The 18,699-nt window shown below is 38.6% G+C and overlaps 1 protein-coding gene across 2 annotated transcripts in view; it reads right to left on the reverse strand.

Annotated features, from left to right (window-relative positions):
- The window catches only part of LOC139761185 (uncharacterized), a 173,561-nt gene extending 155,808 nt beyond the window's left edge, over window positions 1-17,753 (reverse strand). The window contains exons 1-3 of one of the 2 annotated variants that reach the window (XM_071685184.1): window positions 17,479-17,753; window positions 13,211-13,270; window positions 5,483-5,869 (exon numbers count right to left, since the gene is read on the reverse strand). In XM_071685184.1, coding sequence (XP_071541285.1) covers window positions 5,483-5,869; window positions 13,211-13,270; window positions 17,479-17,595 — 564 coding nt within the window. In that variant the 5' untranslated portion in view covers window positions 17,596-17,753. The remainder of the gene's footprint in view (window positions 1-5,482; window positions 5,870-13,210; window positions 13,271-17,478) is intronic. The other variant, XM_071685195.1, reaches the window with a different exon arrangement.
- Window positions 17,754-18,699: the final 946 nt, after the last annotated feature.

Consider the following 18,699-nt stretch of genomic DNA (forward strand, 5'->3'; position numbering starts at 1 on the left):
AAGTTGGTTTTATTATCTAAGTCAAACCTAAACATGCTAAGTTCACAAGTACCTTGATGTTCTAGACTGTATTACCTATATTAGCTTCACCTGTCAACTCAATGATGGTTTGGTAGAAAAATGCATTTTCAACAAAGTTGATAAGTTTAGCAGATTCACTAACTACACCTGAGATAGTTTCCCAGTTGATTTCTAGAAGATCAAAATCTCCAAGAATGATCAAGTCTTTATCTTGTACTGCTCACTATAAGCTCGCATACATGACAGTGTCAATGTCTGCTGGCTGATAAGGGCATTTATAAAAGACATTTACGTAAAGTTTGGAAAATTCTGTGCTAATCTGAACACATACGTGTTCAACAGCAGCAAGTGTTGTAGTATGAGTTTCCATGGGGTTTAGGTAAGATTTTACATACAATGCAGTTCTGCTTCCTCAATCATCGCTGTCCCTTACAAATAGTTTATAGTCTGCTTGGTTGTACTTGCTAATCAGTTCATTGTTTTCATGTTCAGAAATGTTTCAGTTAAACCAATGATATCAATGTGTTCATTGTTTACCAAACCATGCAATTCAGCTAATTTTTTTCGAATGGATTTTATAGTCATGTAAAGTCCATCTAATTTCTCTGAATGACTTCCATGCGAGACTGGTGGCATGATTTGGTGACGTGCTATTTTTAGACCAAGGTTGGATCAGCCCCCATTATCCAACACCTTGTTGTTGCTGTCTGATTGGTAAGGGAGGGGATTCAACTTGATCTCCTTTGAGATATGTAAACTGACCCAACCTGACCTTAACCACCAATTTGATGTGGTCAATATACTGACCTCTACCAGGCCTCAACAAATCGCCCCCACCCCCCACAGTTGTAAGCAATTTGATCTTTGATTTGCATGGCTAAGCGTTCTCTCCCTTTACTGCTGAGGTGAATGCCGTTTCTGCTGCATATTCCCATCTAATATGAGGTTGAGCCATAAGTCTACAAACCTAATTCTAACATCTGTGCACAGGTGTTTCAGTCTCTCATTTACATCTAGAACTTTACGTCGCAGTGCCAACTGTAACAATGCAATTGTTGGAGGGAGGGAGATAGAAAGGCAGAGTTCTTACATACCTCCCTAAATATGAGTACCTAAAATGATATATAGCCATAATGATAGGTCTAGAAACCATGCATTCAGTATGTCTCGTTTTATGAATAATACTATTCTTCTCAGCTGCCACTTGCATTTCTTAATTATCTGTACTTGTTTTATCTGGGACTGATTTCAACCATATGTCAGGTATATTCTTTTGAACAGTTTCTGTGATTATTCCATGCATGTTCCTTTTTTCCCTAAGCAGTATACTGAATAATCGTTTAAGCTTCCTGGTGGGACTGTCATAACATTTGTCTGATTTATTCTTGATATGTTCCATGGTATTCTTGAAGACTGAATAAAATCAATAACTCTGTTGTATCTTCCTTCTTGAGGAGCTTTAGGATCAAACACATAGCCTTGTATACTTTCAATCTGTCACCATGTTGACTGGTTGGTGGGGATATTCAGTGTATGTATGGCTCATGGTGAGGTGCCTGAGGATTGGCGGAATGCATGCATAGTGCCATTGTACAAAAGCAAAGGGGATAAAGGTGAGTGTTCAAATTACAGAGGTATCAGTTTGTTGAGTATTCCTGGGAAATCATATGGGAGGGTATTGACTAAGAGGGTGAAAGCATGTACAGAGCATCAGATTGGGGAAGAGCAGTGTGGTTTCAGAAGTGGTTGAAGAATGTATGTGAGAAATACCTAGAAAAACAAATGGATTTATATGTAGCATTTATGGATCTGGAGAAGGCATATGAGAAAGAGTTGATAGAGATACTCTGTGGAAGGTATTAAGAGTATATAGTGTGGGAGGTAAGTAGCTAAAAGCAGTGAAAAGTTTTTATTGAGGATGTAAGGCATGTGTACGAGTAGGACGAGAGGAAAGTGATTGGTTTCCAGTGAATGTCGGATTGCGGCAAGGGTGTGTGAGATCTCCATAGTTGTTCAATTTGTTTATGAATGGGGTTGTTAGGGAGGTGAATGCAAGTTTTGGAGAGAGGGGCAAGTATGAAGTCTGTTGTGGATGAGAGGGCTTGGGAAGTGAGTCAGTTGTTGTTCGCTGATGATACAGTGCTGGTGGCTGACTCGAGTGAGAAACTGCAGAAAGCTGAGAGTAAATGTGAATAAGAGCAAGGTTATTAGGTACAGTAGGGTTGAGGGACAAGTCAATTGGTAGGTAAGTTTGAATGAAGAAAAACTGGAGGAAGTGAAGTGTTTTAGATATCTGAGAGTGAATTTGGCAGCGGATGGAACCATGGGAGCGGAAGTGAGTCACAGGGTGTGGGAGGGGGTAAAGGTTCTGGGAGCGCTGAAGAATGTATGGAAGGCGAGAACATTATCTCGGAAAGCAAAGATGGGTATGTTTGAAGGCATAGTGGTTCCTACAATGTTATATGGTTGTGAGGCATGGGCTATAGACAGGGTTGTTCGGAGAAGGGTGGATGTGTTGGAAATGAGATGTTTGAGGATAATATGTGGTGTGAGGTGGTTTGATTGAGCAGTTCATATGTTCAATTCCCTCAATTTTGCTCATGAAGTACTTTTGAATTTTATCTATTAAATTTGTCTATATTCGTTTCACTGATAATCATACAACACAACAGCATTCAACTAAGCTTTTTATATAAATCAAACACTCTCTGTGATAGGTTTCTATTTCATGCATTGAAAGTTTCCAGAATCATACTACTAACATGACAGCATTACATTCTTAACAGACTTTCTAAAATCTAGTTTCCTTATCATGATAGCATCTAAATCTATAATTTTTCCACACTATCACTTTTTTTTCCACACTATCACTTTCTCTGCTGGGCCTTTTTTAAGATATCACTAATGCATCCTTCCTTGTTTTATATACTAACAGCTCTTTTTTTCCTTTCATACTTGTTTGCCATTTCCCATGTTAGTGAGGGAGTGCCAAGAACAGACAAAGAAAAGGCTTCATTCACGCACAACCATTCTCTATCCATTTTGTGCAAAGCGCCAAAACCACAGCCCTTTACCTACAACCAAGGTCACAGATCTTTCCATGGTTTCCCCAAGCTGCTTCATGTGCCCTAGTTCTGTCCACTGATAGCACATCACCCCCTGTATAACATACAGCTCCAATTCACTTTCCCATTCACACCTTACAACCTCTGAATCTTCAAGCCCTGACCACTGAAAACCCCATTACCCTCAACTCTCAATCTCCAGTTCAGTCTCCCCCTTCTCCTTGTTCCCCTTTTATGCTGACATATATCCTCTTTGTCAACCTCTCCTCACTCATTCTCTCATTATGTCCAAACTATTTCAAAACACTTTCTCCAGCTCTCAAAACACCACTCCAATTCCCTATCATTTTTTCTCCCCACACCCACATACAGTCCTTAAGCATTTCATTTCCAACATACTCATCCTCTTTCGTACATGGTCATCAATAGCCCATGCCTCTTATCCATGCAACACTAACTGGCCTACTATGTCTTCAAACACATCCATCTTTGCCATCCCAGGCAGCAATTAAATTTTCCACACATTTTGCTATGCTCCCAGGGCCTTTACCTCCCTCTCACCCACCCTATGACTCATTTCAGCTCTCATGGTTCCATTTCTTGCCTTGTTGTCCACTCCCAGGTATGTAATACACATATGGATACTGAAATAAACAAGTTTCCTTAATCATATCTAAATCAGCATTTTCATCTTTTAATTTCTCCTTACATTTTGGAATGAACTGACTTATGTTGTTCTATCAACATCATACATACTACCTTGGGGTTATTTTCATATTTATCTCATACCTTCAAGGGTTCAATCTCTGTTTTCTTGTTATAAACTTTCTTCATGTATATGGATAGCACTTTTGGATTTCTTTCCATGCTCTGTATAACTTTCTCTTCTTTCATTATTTGTTCTCTTCTATAGGATCTCTATTTCTATTCTTTATTTTCTCATCCAATTCTCTTATTCTTAATCTCTTTCAACACCATCCTCTTATTTTTTTCAATATCGTTCTTCTATTCATCCACAGTTTTCTTATTTATCTTATCATTATACTCTGTCGCTGTCTCCCGCGTCAGAAAGGTAGCGCAAGGAAACAGACGAAAGAATGGCCCAACCCACCCACATACACATCTATATACATACACGTCCACACATGCAAATATACATACCTATACATCTCAACGTATACATATATATACACACAGACATATACATACATACATATGTACATAATTCACACTGTCTACCCTTATTCATTCCCGTCACCATCCCGCCACATATGAAATGAAAACCCCCTCCCCCCTGCATGTGCGCAAGGTAGCGCTAGGAAAAGACAACAAAGGCCACATTCGTTCACACTCAGTCTCTAGCTGTCATGTAACAGTGCACCAAAACCACAGCTCCCTTCCCACATCCAAGCCCCACAAAACTTTCCATGGTTTACCCCAGACGCTTCACATGCTCTGGTTCAATCCATTGACAGCACGTCAACCCTGGTATACCACGTCGTTCCAATTCACTATTCCTTGCATGCCTTTCACCCTCCTGCATGTTTAGGCCTTGATCACTCCAAATCTTTTCCACTACATCTTTCCACCTCCTATTTGGTCTCCCATTTCTCACTCCCTCCACCTCTGACACATATATCCTCTTGGTCAATCTTTCCTCACTCATTCTCTCCATGTGACCAAACCATTTCAAAACACCCTCTTCTGCTCTCTCAACCACACTCTTTTTATTACCACACATCTCTCTTACCTTTTCATTACTTACTCGATCAAACCACCTCACACCACATACTATCCTCAAACACCTCATTTCCAGCATATCCACCCTCCTCCGCACAACTCTTATCGATAGCCCACGCCTCGCAACCATATATCATTGTTGGAACCACTATTCCTTCAAACATACCCATTTTTGCTTTTCTACAGGCACTTAATTCTTAGATACTGTTTTGAATTGGTTGACCTGACTTACTCAATTTTTCAAATATTCACAAATTCATTTTCAATCTCAATATCATCATTCCATCTGTATGTAATACTGTTTTAATAACATAAATTTTGACACTATCTATGCCCAATAAGAAAGAAATTTTACCAAAAGGTAGAACTAGTGCAAAGCAGGAAAATCACAAGTTACGAAGATACAAGCTGTGCAAGCTAATTATGGACAAGTGATATGTGCGAGATAAAGAAACTGTATGTTTATGGAATGAAAACCAGAAGCCCATGTGTGGGTGAGGCAGAAAGAAAAGATAGCAATCTGGGCCAAGGGAGTGAATTATGGCAGCCAATGAAGTGTTGGCTCACTGCACAGCCCTCACTAACCCTTCTGATACACATGCAAGTACACGAGAAAAAGAATAAGAAAAAAGGGAGAAAGAAATCAGGATACTTACCTTTTCTAAAGCTGCTATACTCGTTTCACTGTCTTCCTCTGCACTATCTTGATTCTTTTTCTTGTTATTCACTTTTAATGGATCATTTTTATCTGTCTCTTCCCTTACACAGTTATCTGACTCTGCATCATTACTCTCTTTCTTTTCAATTTTTTTCAGTCCTTCCTTTCCATTTCCAAAGAACTCTGTAATAGATGACTGTCTAATGTTACGCTGTGCCCTAAGTATTTCCGATCTGGTACTGGAAACTGGAAATCGTCTGCGGACTGTTCCCCCAGGAGTATTGGGATTTTCTGAATCCGACTTCACTTCTACTATTTCTAAGTCATCACCAGCATCATCATCTTTATGGATAACTGCACCATTCGCTTTACCAGTCTTCCTACCCTGTAATTATAGAGTAAAAGTCAGCTTTACTTATCCAATACTAGCAACCAACATAAAAAAGCATGACAAATCACCAATCAGATACCTTATCAAAAAGTACACCACAGATTCTGTAGTTCTCATTCCAGTAGCAGAACCTAATTCTCCAATAATAATGATGCATTAGTAATGGGATTCAAAAGAAAATAGTACAATAAGAATTTGGTAAAAAAAATTATTGAGTAAACGTTTTATCCTAAATTGCATTTCAGCATATGTATTCATAACATATTTTCCTTCTAACAAAAAATTATCAATTTGATTATTATACTAACAGTGTGTATCTAGGTCATCCATGTAGCTAATTGCTGAAGTAAAATATCAACATAAATGGAAATTATGACAAAATATTCTTTGACAAAACATCAAACCAATAAAGAATTTCAATATCATAAGCATACCTTCAAGATGAACAACTCCCTGGTGTTTGAGGAAAATTCTGTAAGAGCCATTTTTCTTTAACAGCAGGAATCACCATGCAGTATTAGATAAGAAAACTAAATCCCATTACCATGGTTTTTAATCTTTTACATTATCCTTTGCTCTTCCATTCTATCTACATCTCTGATACTCAATCCCAATGGGAACTCCCTTAAGTGGTGGCCATGGCAAAAGTGTCTCCAATACTGTTGGCCTCCAGTGCCACTTCTTAAGTCTTTAGTGCCTCAACCTTAACAGGCCAATGGTAGAGGGCAACTCTAGTGCAGTGTTTGCGGAGGCTCCTAAATAATGTTCCTACCAACTACTTCTACCTACAGTGTCTACCTAAAGTTCCAACCTACTTCTACCTTACATCCTGTTCTTCCATTCACTTTATATTATTTCAAACTTTCCTTTTTTCATTACCATAATCCTTCATGTTCACTGTTCATAAAAATATCAAGCTGTCCCTTGCAACTTTTAACAATTAATATATGACAATGAAAGTGTGATAGACTGGATGCATCTGACATGTAATTCAGCAATGAAACAGAAGGTTGTGCCAGAGGACTGAGTGAAAGCTATCAAATCAATTCCTTTGTTTATAAGAAAAGGAGCTAGAGATGTATGTAGCAATGATAGAGGAATAAGTTTGTTAAGCATACCAGAAAAAGTGTTTGCAAGATTGTTGATTGACAGACCAATGGAAGTGACTGAATGCAGAATAAGTGAGAAGCAAGGAGGTATTATGAAAGGTAGGGGATGTATGGATCAGATTTAAGTGAATAAGATGACTGTGGAAAAGTATTTAGTGAAAGGTAAGAAGTTGTACACAGCTTTTATGAATCTGGAGAAAGCATATAACAGTGTCACGTGAAATACTTTATGGGATGTGTAGGGATGTGTGGGGTAGCGGAACAACTGTTAGATGATAAGTCTTCCATATAGGAGCAAATGCATGTGTAAGATTGGATGGAGAGATGAGCAAAAGTTTCAGGATAAATATTGAAGTGAAGCAGGGCTGTGTGATGTCATCATGGCTTTCTAATATATATACATGGATAAAGTGATAAGAAAGATGACAGCAAAACTAGGGAAAAAGGGGTGCAGAGATGGAGTGTGGTAGTGAAGTGTGGAGGCTCATAGCAAGTCTATGCATGATACTGTGCTGTTTGCTGAGAATGAAGAGTTGAAGAAGGTTATAAGAGTATTTCATAATGTGTGTAAGCATAGGCAATCGAAGGTAAACAAAATTAAAAGTAAAAACCATACAGAGTGAGAAAAAAGTGTAATAAACTATGTTTTGGATGATGATGATGATGATGATGATGATGATGATGATGATGATGATAATGATGGGGGGGGGGGGGGGGGGCTGGAAGAGGTAAGAGAATTTAAGCACTTAGGACCTGTCTCAGGTAAGTTTAGAGATATGGATGGGGAGACAGGGGAGAACAGAACAGGGTAGAAGAGTCATTGGGTTCCTTAATAGAATACTAAAGGGTAAAGGTGTAAGTATGGAAAAAAAGATAGGATTAAGGAACAGTATACTCCTCCCAACCCTGACTCATGCAGCTGTAACATGGACATGGAATGTATCACACAGGTCAAAATTCCAGACTGTGGAAATGTGCTATTTGAGAGGAGCATGTGGTATGACTAGATGGAATGAAGAAAGATATGAAGGGGTGCATGAATGATGTGGTATGGCAGGGAATGCAAAGGGAATGAATTGCAGAGTGGCTGAGTGGATAAAACATATCACTTTGAGATGGTTTCGGCATGTGGAAAGAATGCAAGACTGAGAGTTTACAAGGAGAATGTACACTTGTAAAATTAGAGGATAGAAGTGAAAGGAAGGTCATCTGTGACATGGGCAGAGTGGAAGAATGAATGAGCTAACTTAAACAATCTTGTCTTGGGCTGGTCCCTCTTGTAAACTCTGTCTGGTGACTCCAACCAGCATCCAATATGGCCACTGACACCAAAAATAATAGTCATTTGTGGTTTAACTTTTCACATTTTAATCTTTTCATCTGACACCAGAGGGATAATCCAAATTAAACTAGGCAGGTATGGTCCTTGGGTAGTCACTTCTCAAAACTCTGTCTTCTCAAAACTCTGTAATACAGAGTTTTGAGAAGGGACTATCATCTACAGCCAAGCTAGCTGATGTTGCCTTTCCATATTTCAATCATCTGTGAATCATCTGGACTAATTTGAACCAAAGTGGGCAGGGATGGGCCTAGGGTGGTCTTTTCAAAATTAAGATAATCACAATCCAAGATTGCTGCTTTTAATAAAATTACTTATTGTCCATCTATTACCTTTCACAGTCTATCTTCTCTGAAACTATGGGGCCAATTTGATCCAAACTATGCAAGTATGGTCCTTTGATAGGCCCTTTTCAAAACTGTTTTTAGTGACCCCAACCACTATCCAGGGAGGCCACTATTATGAAATATATACTTGCCATCTGTTCATTAACTTGTCATATTTCAATATTCACCTCTGAAACTACTTGGCAGGGATGGTCCTTGGTTGGTTGCCTTTTAAAATTAGTTCAAAGACCCTCTCAACCTTTTAAGATGGCTGCTGTTCCTAAAAATATTTGATGTGTTAACTTTTCACATTTCAAACTTCTCTGAAATCACAAGGCCACTATGAACCAAATTTGACTGGGATGGGGACTGGGTGGCCTCTTTCAAAATTGAGTCCAATGATCTCAACCACCATCCAAGATAGCCACTGTTCCTAAAAGGAATCCTCTGTTGGTTAACTTAAATTTCTATCTTCTCTGAAACTACTAGGTTAATTTCAACCAAGCTGGGCAGGGATGGTTGATATGTGGTCCCTTTTCAAAAATCATTTGATCCTGACCACCAACCAAAATGGTCAGTTACTAAAAACTTTAACATTCTTCTCTACACTGAATTGACCAGTCTGAACCAAACTTACCAAGGATGGTCTCTGGTTGGTCCCTTATGTTAACTCTGTCCAGTAACCTCAAAAGTTGACCAAATTGGCCACTTATTTTAAAAACAGTCATTATCTGCAAGTTAACTTTTTACATTTCTATTTTTTTCACCTTTGAGCTACAAAGGAAATTTGAACCAAACTTAGAAGGGACGATTCTTGGGTGATCTCTCTTCAAAATTGTGTATAGTAACTCTAACTACCATCTATTCACCAATGTTAATAAAAGAAATATTGTCCATCTATCAACTCCTCATATTTCAATCATCTCTGAAACTACTGGGCCAATCTGTAAAAAGTGGGCGGGGAAGATCCTTGGATACACTCTTCAAAATTGTCTGGTAACAAGACTCACCACCCAATATTGGTGCTGTTGATAAAACTGGCTGTCATCCATCTATTAACTTTCATACTTGATTTTCTGTGGAACTGCAAGGTCAATTAGATCTAAAATGGGCAGGGACAGTTCTTAGGTGGTCCCTTCTTACTACTATTTCCAGTGACTCTAGCCATCTTCCAGGAAAGCCAATGTTACTTAAAAATAGTGACCATATGTCTGTTATTATTCAACAATCCAATCTTCTATGAAACTAATGTGGCAGTTTAAACCAAATTTAGGAGAGATGGGTCATGTTTGGTTCATTTTCAAGATGATGTCTGCTCCTAATATTATTTCATACTTGTATCTTTACTTTTCAGTTTTCTCCTCTAAAAGTACTATGTCAATACATAGCAAAACTATCAAGTAACAGGCCTAAGATGAACTCTTTCCATAAGTGTGTCCTATGATTGCAACCAGTTTCCAATTCCAAAATGGCCACTTGATAAGAAGTCATCATCTGTCTCTCAACTTTCCCACTCTGTCAATGTGAATCAAACTAGGCAGATGGTCCTTTGGAGATCCCTTTCCAAAAGTATGTGTGGTGACCCTGAACACCATCCAAGACATCCTCTTAGTTTTTGTGTCCATTAACTTTTCACTTTTCAATTTTCTTCTTAAAAACAAATGAGCCAATTAAAGCCAAACCTGCCAGGGATGATCTCTGGTTGGACCACTGTGTTAACTATGTCTTGTGACTTAAACCACCATCCAAGATGGATAATGTTAATAAAAGCAATTGTATGTGTGTTAACATTTCATACGTTAATCTTTTCATCTGACACTACTTAACCAATTTGAATGAAACTGGGTAGGGATGGTCCATTTCCAAAACTATGCATGGTGACCCCAACCATCATCCAAGCTGGCCTATGATACAAAAAAATAGTCATCATCAACCTGTTAACTTTTCACATTTCAATCATCTCCTCAGATACTAATGAAACAATCTGAAACACAGTAGGTTGGGATGGACCTTGGTTGGTCTCTTTCTAAAATCATGTCTTGTAACCCTGACCACCAACCAAGATGGCTGCTGTTACTGAAAGTTGTTACTGTCCCTCTCTTGACTTTAACATTCATTCTCCTACTTTGGCACAACTAGGCCAGTCTGATGCAGGGATCGTCCTTTGGTGGTCCCTTTTCATAAATGTTTCTGGTGATTGACCCCATCCACAATGGCTGCTCTAATAATATTTGCCATCTATGGGATGTATTTAGGGAATCAGTGATGGATTGCGCAAAAGATGCTTGTGGAATGAGAAGAGTGGGAGGTGGGTTGATTAGAAAGGGTAGTGAGTGGTGGGATGAAGAAGTAAGAGTATTAGTGAAAGAGAAGAGAGAGGCATTTGGACGATTTTTGCAGGGAAAAAATGCAATTGAGTGGGAGATGTATAAAAGAAAGAGACAGGAGGTCAAGAGAAAGGTGCAAGAGGTGAAAAAAAGGGCAAATGAGAGTTGGGGTGAGAGAGTATCATTAAATTTTAGGGAGAATAAAAAGATGTTCTGGAAGGAGGTAAATAAAGTGCGTAAGACAAGGGAGCAAATGGGAACTTCAGTGAAGGGCGCAAATGGGGAGGTGATAACAAGTAGTGGTGATGTGAGAAGGAGATGGAGTGAGTATTTTGAAGGTTTGTTGAATGTGTTTGATGATAGAGTGGCAGATATAGGGTGTTTTGGTCGAGGTGGTGTGCAAAGTGAGAGGGTTAGGGAAAATGATTTGGTAAACAGAGAAGAGGTAGTGAAAGCTTTGCGGAAGATGAAAGCCGGCAAGGCAGCAGGTTTGGATGGTATTGCAGTGGAATTTATTAAAAAAGGGGGTGACTGTATTGTTGACTGGTTGGTAAGGTTATCTAATGTATGTATGACTCATGGTGAGGTGCCTGAGGATTGGCGGAATGCGTGCATAGTGCCATTGTACAAAGGCAAAGGGGATAAGAGTGAGTGCTCAAATTACAGAGGTATAAGTTTGTTGAGTATTCCTGGTAAATTATATGGGAGGGTATTGATTGAGAGGGTGAAGGCATGTACAGAGCATCAGATTGGGGAAGAGCAGTGTAGTTTCAGAAGTGGTAGAGGATGTGTGGATCAGGTGTTTGCTTTGAAGAATGTATGTGAGAAATACTTAGAAAAGCAAATGGATTTGTATGTAGCATTTATGGATCTGGAGAAGGCATATGATAGAGTTGATAGAGATGCTCTGTGGAAGGTATTAAGAATATATGGTGTGGGAGGAAAGTTGTTAGAAGCAGTGAAAAGTTTTTATCGAGGATGTAAGGCATGTGTACGTGTAGGAAGAGAGGAAAGTGATTGGTTCTCAGTGAATGTAGGTTTGCGGCAGGGGTGTGTGATGTCTCCATGGTTGTTTAATTTGTTTATGGATGGGGTTGTTAGGGAGGTAAATGCAAGAGTTTTGGAAAGAGGGGCAAGTATGAAGTTTGTTGGGGATGAGAGAGCTTGGGAAGTGAGTCAGTTGTTGTTCGCTGATGATACAGCGCTAGTGGCTGATTCATGTGAGAAACTGCAGAAGCTGGTGACTGAGTTTGGAAAAGTGTGTGGAAGAAGAAAGTTAAGAGTAAATGTGAATAAGAGCAAGGTTATTAGGTACAGTAGGGTTGAGGGTCAAGTCAATTGGGAGGTGAGTTTGAATGGAGAAAAACTGGAGGAAGTGAAGTGTTTTAGATATCTGGGAGTGGATCTGGCAGCGGATGGAACCATGGAAGCGGAAGTGGATCATAGGGTGGGGGAGGGGGCGAAAATCCTGGGGGCCTTGAAGAATGTGTGGAAGTCGAGAACATTATCTCGGAAAGCAAAAATGGGTATGTTTGAAGGAATAGTGGTTCCAACAATGTTGTATGGTTGCGAGGCGTGGGCTATGGATAGAGTTGTGCGCAGGAGGATGGATGTGCTGGAAATGAGATGTTTGAGGACAATGTGTGGTGTGAGGTGGTTTGATCGAGTGAGTAACGTAAGGGTAAGAGAGATGTGTGGAAATAAAAAGAGCGTGGTTGAGAGAGCAGAAGAGGGTGTTTTGAAGTGGTTTGGGCACATGGAGAGGATGAGTGAGGAAAGATTGACCAAGAGGATATATGTGTCGGAGGTGGAGGGAACAAGGAGAAGAGGGAGACCAAATTGGAGGTGGAAAGATGGAGTGAAAAAGATTTTGTGTGATCGGGGCCTGAACATGCAGGAGGGTGAAAGGAGGGCAAGGAATAGAGTGAATTGGAGCGATGTGGTATACCGGGGTTGACGTGCTGTCAGTGGATTGAATCAAGGCATGTGAAGCGTCTGGGGTAAACCATGGAAAGCTGTGTAGGTATGTATATTTGCGTGTGTGGACGTATGTATATACATGTGTACGGGGGGGGGGGCATTTCTTTCGTCTGTTTCCTTGCGCTACCTCGCAAACGCAGGAGACAGCGACAAAGTATAATATAATATATATATAATATATGTTTAATTTTTACATTTCAATTTTCTCCTCAGAAGCAAATGGACTAATATGATGACGGCATACGTCTACTGACCTTCTCATCTTTTAAGGTGGATGATTGGTAGTTCCAACCAATAGGTATTCTAGGAGGTCCCTGAAAAGAAAAAAATTGAGTTTAGATGAATTAAAAACTGTTTCTTTCTAAAGTGATGTCCTGTAAACTGTGAAAGATTCTTTAATATCTCGAGTTTGAAACCTCCCCACATTAACCATCTTTCAACAGTTGCAGCCTTCAGCAGGACCCCCTGTACTTCAGCATTCTTTACTTGGCAATGATGGCACAGCCCCTTCAGCTGCCCTGCCAGTCACAACAATCATCTCATACTTCTTGGAACACAGATATCATCACAATAGTGATTACCACTGGTTAAGAAAAAAGTCTTTCAAAAGAGAGAAGACAGGACAAGAAACTGCAACCTGGAAAATTTTTGTGAGTCACTACTCTAGATAGACACTGTTTTTTTCTAAACTCACCCCTCTCTCTCTCCTGAAGCTATGGCAGCATGAAACATGGAGGAGGATTTGAGAAAAACTTAACCAACAGAAAACTGTGGCATAAACAGTATTCTTAAAGGTATAGTGTAACACATAAGCAATGTTAATGCTATTAGCTGACAGATTTTGGGATAGCTTTGCTTCCACCTTTGTGGGGAGGGGTGATGAGGATCAGCTCCAAACTCTTGGGAATGATGTCAGAATCTAGACTTTTTATCCAGAGGATACTTAATACACATGCTAGAGATGTCTTGCATTTCTTTATAAAGACTGAGTTCCATGAGTCCAGACCTGAGGCTGAGTACCTAGGCATGCTCTCAAGGCCCTCTTGAAATCCTCTGCTGAAAAGGTGATATCTGCTACATGTACACTTGGTAGATTACTGTCAAGGAAGAAGGCTGTTGGGTCATTTATTCTTAATGTTTTTGGCTCACTGAATACCAATTTATACCAACTTTTAAGAACCTCACTCATCTCTTGGTAATCATCTGTAAAGTTACCTTCTTTTTAGAGTTGGGCAATGAAGTTTGTGGTTCAAGATTTGCATTTTGCACTAGTTAAAGAATTTTGGGATATTTCCTTTTTCATTTATGGCTTTTTTTTTCCCTTTTCCTGTGATTCATAAGACATTTTTAGTTTATGGTTTATGATATTATGACACGTTTTCTTTTCTTTCTTTTGCTGGGTGAGCTGTGGCTTCTTTAGATCTGCAATTCTTTTCTGCCTCCTGTAAAGTGCTCATCTTCCTCTTCCTAACCTAGACCTTTTGTGCTTTCTTCTCACTGGCATATGTCTGCTGCATGTTTGAAGCATCAAAGCGGTCATGTCATTCACACATTCCTCCTCTGTTTTGATACCCAGTAGGGCTTTCCATTGTGTTGCAGACACCCTAATGATCACATCCTCCCAGTTTATCTGTTTACTATCAAAACTGAAATGAGAAAAAACACCACCATTCTGTGTGTTCTGACTGGGCAGTTTAGCATCCAAGCTTATTTTTCCTTCGATCAGGTTGTGATCAGATTATACAGTTTGAGATGGTAGTATCACATATTAGGTCCACATTATTTGAGAGAATTAACTCCAGAATGCTAATTCCTCTGGATGGCTTTGTTATTTGTTGGCTCTGGGAGAAATTTTAATATACTCTGAATTATCTCTTTCTTTGCAGCTGTTCTTTTAAGTTGCTTCCAGTGTCAGTATTTTCCACTATGATGTTATTTCCGTCCTGTCTCCATGTAATGTGTGGTAGGTTGAAGTCTTCCAAGACATTTATATTTGGGACTGGAGTTACAAGGTGGTCGAGACATGACTTTATGTTTCTTATTCGTTCTGCTAATTCAAGAGGCTTTGCATTAGTCCACTAACAGCATGCAAACTCCTGTATACCACATCATTCCAATTCACTCTATCCTATCATACCTTTCACCCTAATGCATGTTCATGATCTAATTACACAAAATCATTTTCATTCCATCTTCCCATCTCCAATATGGTCTCCCCTTCCTCTGCATTCCATCTACTTCTATCACATATATCCTCTTTGTCAACCTCTCTCCCTTCTCACAAGTCTTCCCCAATAACTATGACCTTGCACATTTCAAAAGACAGGTTGTCAGCTCCTCCAAAATTTTTATATACTTTCCCTTGTCTCTTATTTCTCCATTTCATAATCCTTTCTTTACTTCAATTAGGGTGCATCCTTGATGTGGACTTTTGTCCATGACTGGAGCCTCAAAAAAAAACATATTTCTCTGATTTGCCTTAACAGGAACTTAACTCTTTTCTTTTATAGGGAAGCAAAAAGACATTAAGGAACTATAAATATTTGTAAAAATCTTAATACTTGCAAAATTCTACCTCAGTAGGAAAAATTGGTAGAAGTCTTCTTCAGATCAGCATCAAAATTTACTCTGGGAAAAGGTTACTTATGTTTTCAGTGCTTTACAATGTTTGTTGGATAAGAGAAGTACCTATACCTGTCGAACATGATTTGGAGCATTATGTTTTACTGTCCTATATCAAAATAGAGCAACTGGGGTTATGTATATAAGGAGAAACATGAGGTTAACTAATGCAAAAGTAGGTAATACAATTGAAAAATGCTGTAACAACAAAACCTCATTCAGCAGCCAAAATAATGGCAGATATACACCAACACTATATTTGTTTGCTGCTAGGAAGCACGTGGTTGCTCACTATGCCATCGGTTTCCTGAAATCTAACAATATGTTAGTGATTCATTTACATGAGTGAGACTGATATATTTCAATTAGAGTATCAAAAATCTAGATAAATCTTGACTGCTAAAGAGGTCTGGTGAGGTTTTCCTAAGTTCTGTTGTTTCTTACCAGTGTAATACCTACTTTTATCTTAAATAACTCCACACATTTCCAAATATACTAATGTTGACTTATTCAATATTCTTAGGTCATCCAAATCATCCTCTACTAGTATTAATGTAATCAATAAATTACATGAAGCACCTAAAACATGAGCATCTTTTTCACGAAGCATAATTTGATGCAGACCTATAATAATTTTACCATAAAATGTAATATATTAGCTTTGTATATTTGGTAATTTTGTTCTGCAGCAATAGTGCACTGTATATAGAATATCATAACTGTTGTGGATCTTGATTTCAAGCATCATATCTTATAAAATAATGTCAAGTTGATAACAGCAAGGGCAATGTATATCAAGAAAGATGTGGAGAAAAATATTATGTAAAACACATAAAGTATCAACAATACCTATGAAGACCTCACCTAACCTCCACTAGTGGCTAAGAAGTATGTGTAAAACATACCAACATTAAATGAGTCTGCTGCTGGGATCACATAGAACAGCTACCTGAGAAAGTTGAGTGATTGCATGCTTGGTTAAATGGTCTGTCATCTGCTTGTTACATGACTTGTCTGCAAGTATGTACTGAATCACAAAAGAGACTAGTGTACTTTGACTAGCATGATAAACATCAAGATAGCCTCATCTATTAGGGCTATTAGATGAGATCACCATATGTTTTATTAATATGTTACAAGTGTTTCACATACTTTTACACAGATTAACGTAACATTTTTTTCCTGATATTCATAAGCCTCACCACTAATGCCTTCTCTGATATCACAGCAAAATCTATATTTCTAATTAACTCAAAAAGTTTTAATGTAACCTTAAGATGCTACTCTAGCATTGGAGAACTAAATTAATATTCAAAACGAATAAGAACGTGAGGATGAATTAAAGACTACTAAGTTCATTAATTCAGTAATAAGGATCACAAAAAGGTGTAAAAAATGCTAATACCATCGTGACCAATATATCGGCAAAATAACTATTAGATAGATGATAACATTATGCTCCTATAATGCAATTGTCACCGCTGGCAATGATATGTGCATGAATGTTTCTAATACCATTATATCTCCATACACACAGCGTAAAGCCAAAATCATGACGTTCAGGCATCATTTCATACCATATACATTTATTATCACATCTGGCAACTTACGAGTGCGAGATTATGTAGAACCACACTTCTTGATATTATATGAAGTAGAGATAAAACACACAAAGTTAGAGTTTGATACACGTGTGTACATCAAAATACGAAGTGTAGCCAACCCTAACTTACAAGTGATAACACTTTGTTCACTTTCACGAGTCCAGTCCTGAGATATGCCCTCTCCCTCGACCAGATAACATTAAATCCATAGAATTCTAGCTCTCCACGTCCTTTCGTTCTACTCTATCATATTTCTCATTACAAGAACTTTATGTAACTTATAATACCCATCCTACCTCATATTCATCGTCTGAGGATCCTGACACAATCTCTATGACTTCGTTTGCCGCCATTACTGTATTTGTAAACACAGTGTAGGATGAACTTCTGCGATTCCACGCAGTCCTTATCATAAGTAGCCAAGGGACTGCTCTTAATATTCTAACTTTTTTCCCCTGGATATTGTAAATTAAGTTTCAATCTGGTACTTCTTTATGTGGCTGATGTTAAAGCTGTCACTTCACATAACGTCAGGTACGTTGACAGTGCAAGTTTTTCTTTTATTTCGAGGACCCAGTTGGATATACTGAAGATCAACCTAAAGGCAAAATTTTACATTAGATTTATAGTCTGTCAAGGATTTTCAGCTTAATTTCTTTCGGTAACAATAGTCCTACATTTATTCGATGTACTACAAAATTCATCGTGCAGCAAAAGACTTCCAAAGCATCAAGGGTTAGTTGTAGACCCTCATATTTGGTGATAATGGAGCGGTAAAGCAAAATGGATAATTCTCTTAGCATCTTAGTATGGAGTACTAATGCTTAAACCAACTCAGGCTTCTTAAATGGCAACACTATGACAGAGGAAACCTTCTGCCACTCATCAATCGCAATGAATGTTATCCTTATCTATTCCCCTGATTACATTTACCTTTGAGCTTGTTGCTCGTTACTACAATTCACAAGAAATCATTCGTATATGTCTTCTCGCAAATAACACAGTGTTTGTGTGTTGTCTGCATAAATCTTAAAGTCTTTACTGCTCTAAACATACATATCTAAATAGCCCCCCCACCCCCCACCCCCAGGAGGCCAAGGATCCCATATGGTACTTGACCCGTCATTAAGAGAGGAATGGCCTCATTGTCTTTAGTGTATTAAAATAGAACCAACTACCGTAAGACACGAACATAAAGAGCATCAGGGTCACATTCGGTTTATAATGTTAACTGTACAAAGGTTCAATAGATGGTTCAATTTACATCAAAATGAACCCAGTTACATCGTGTTTTTTTTTTTTTTTGTGTGTGTGTGTGTGTGTGTAGAGCTCAAATTGGAGCAAATTATTGCAGTTAGGGTCAGATAAGTGTTATGTATGATGGATAAAGGTTAGACACACTTGCCTCAGATCACGACATGTAAACAAACACTATCATTTGATTGTCTCTTTCACTAAATCCGTGTCTCTGATTCTATCTTCGAAGCCACGAAAAAATAAAACTGCAACACTCATAA

Source organism: Panulirus ornatus, chromosome 3 (assembly GCF_036320965.1).
Source record: "Panulirus ornatus isolate Po-2019 chromosome 3, ASM3632096v1, whole genome shotgun sequence".
In the NCBI taxonomy this organism is placed as follows: Eukaryota; Metazoa; Arthropoda; class Malacostraca; order Decapoda; family Palinuridae; genus Panulirus; species Panulirus ornatus.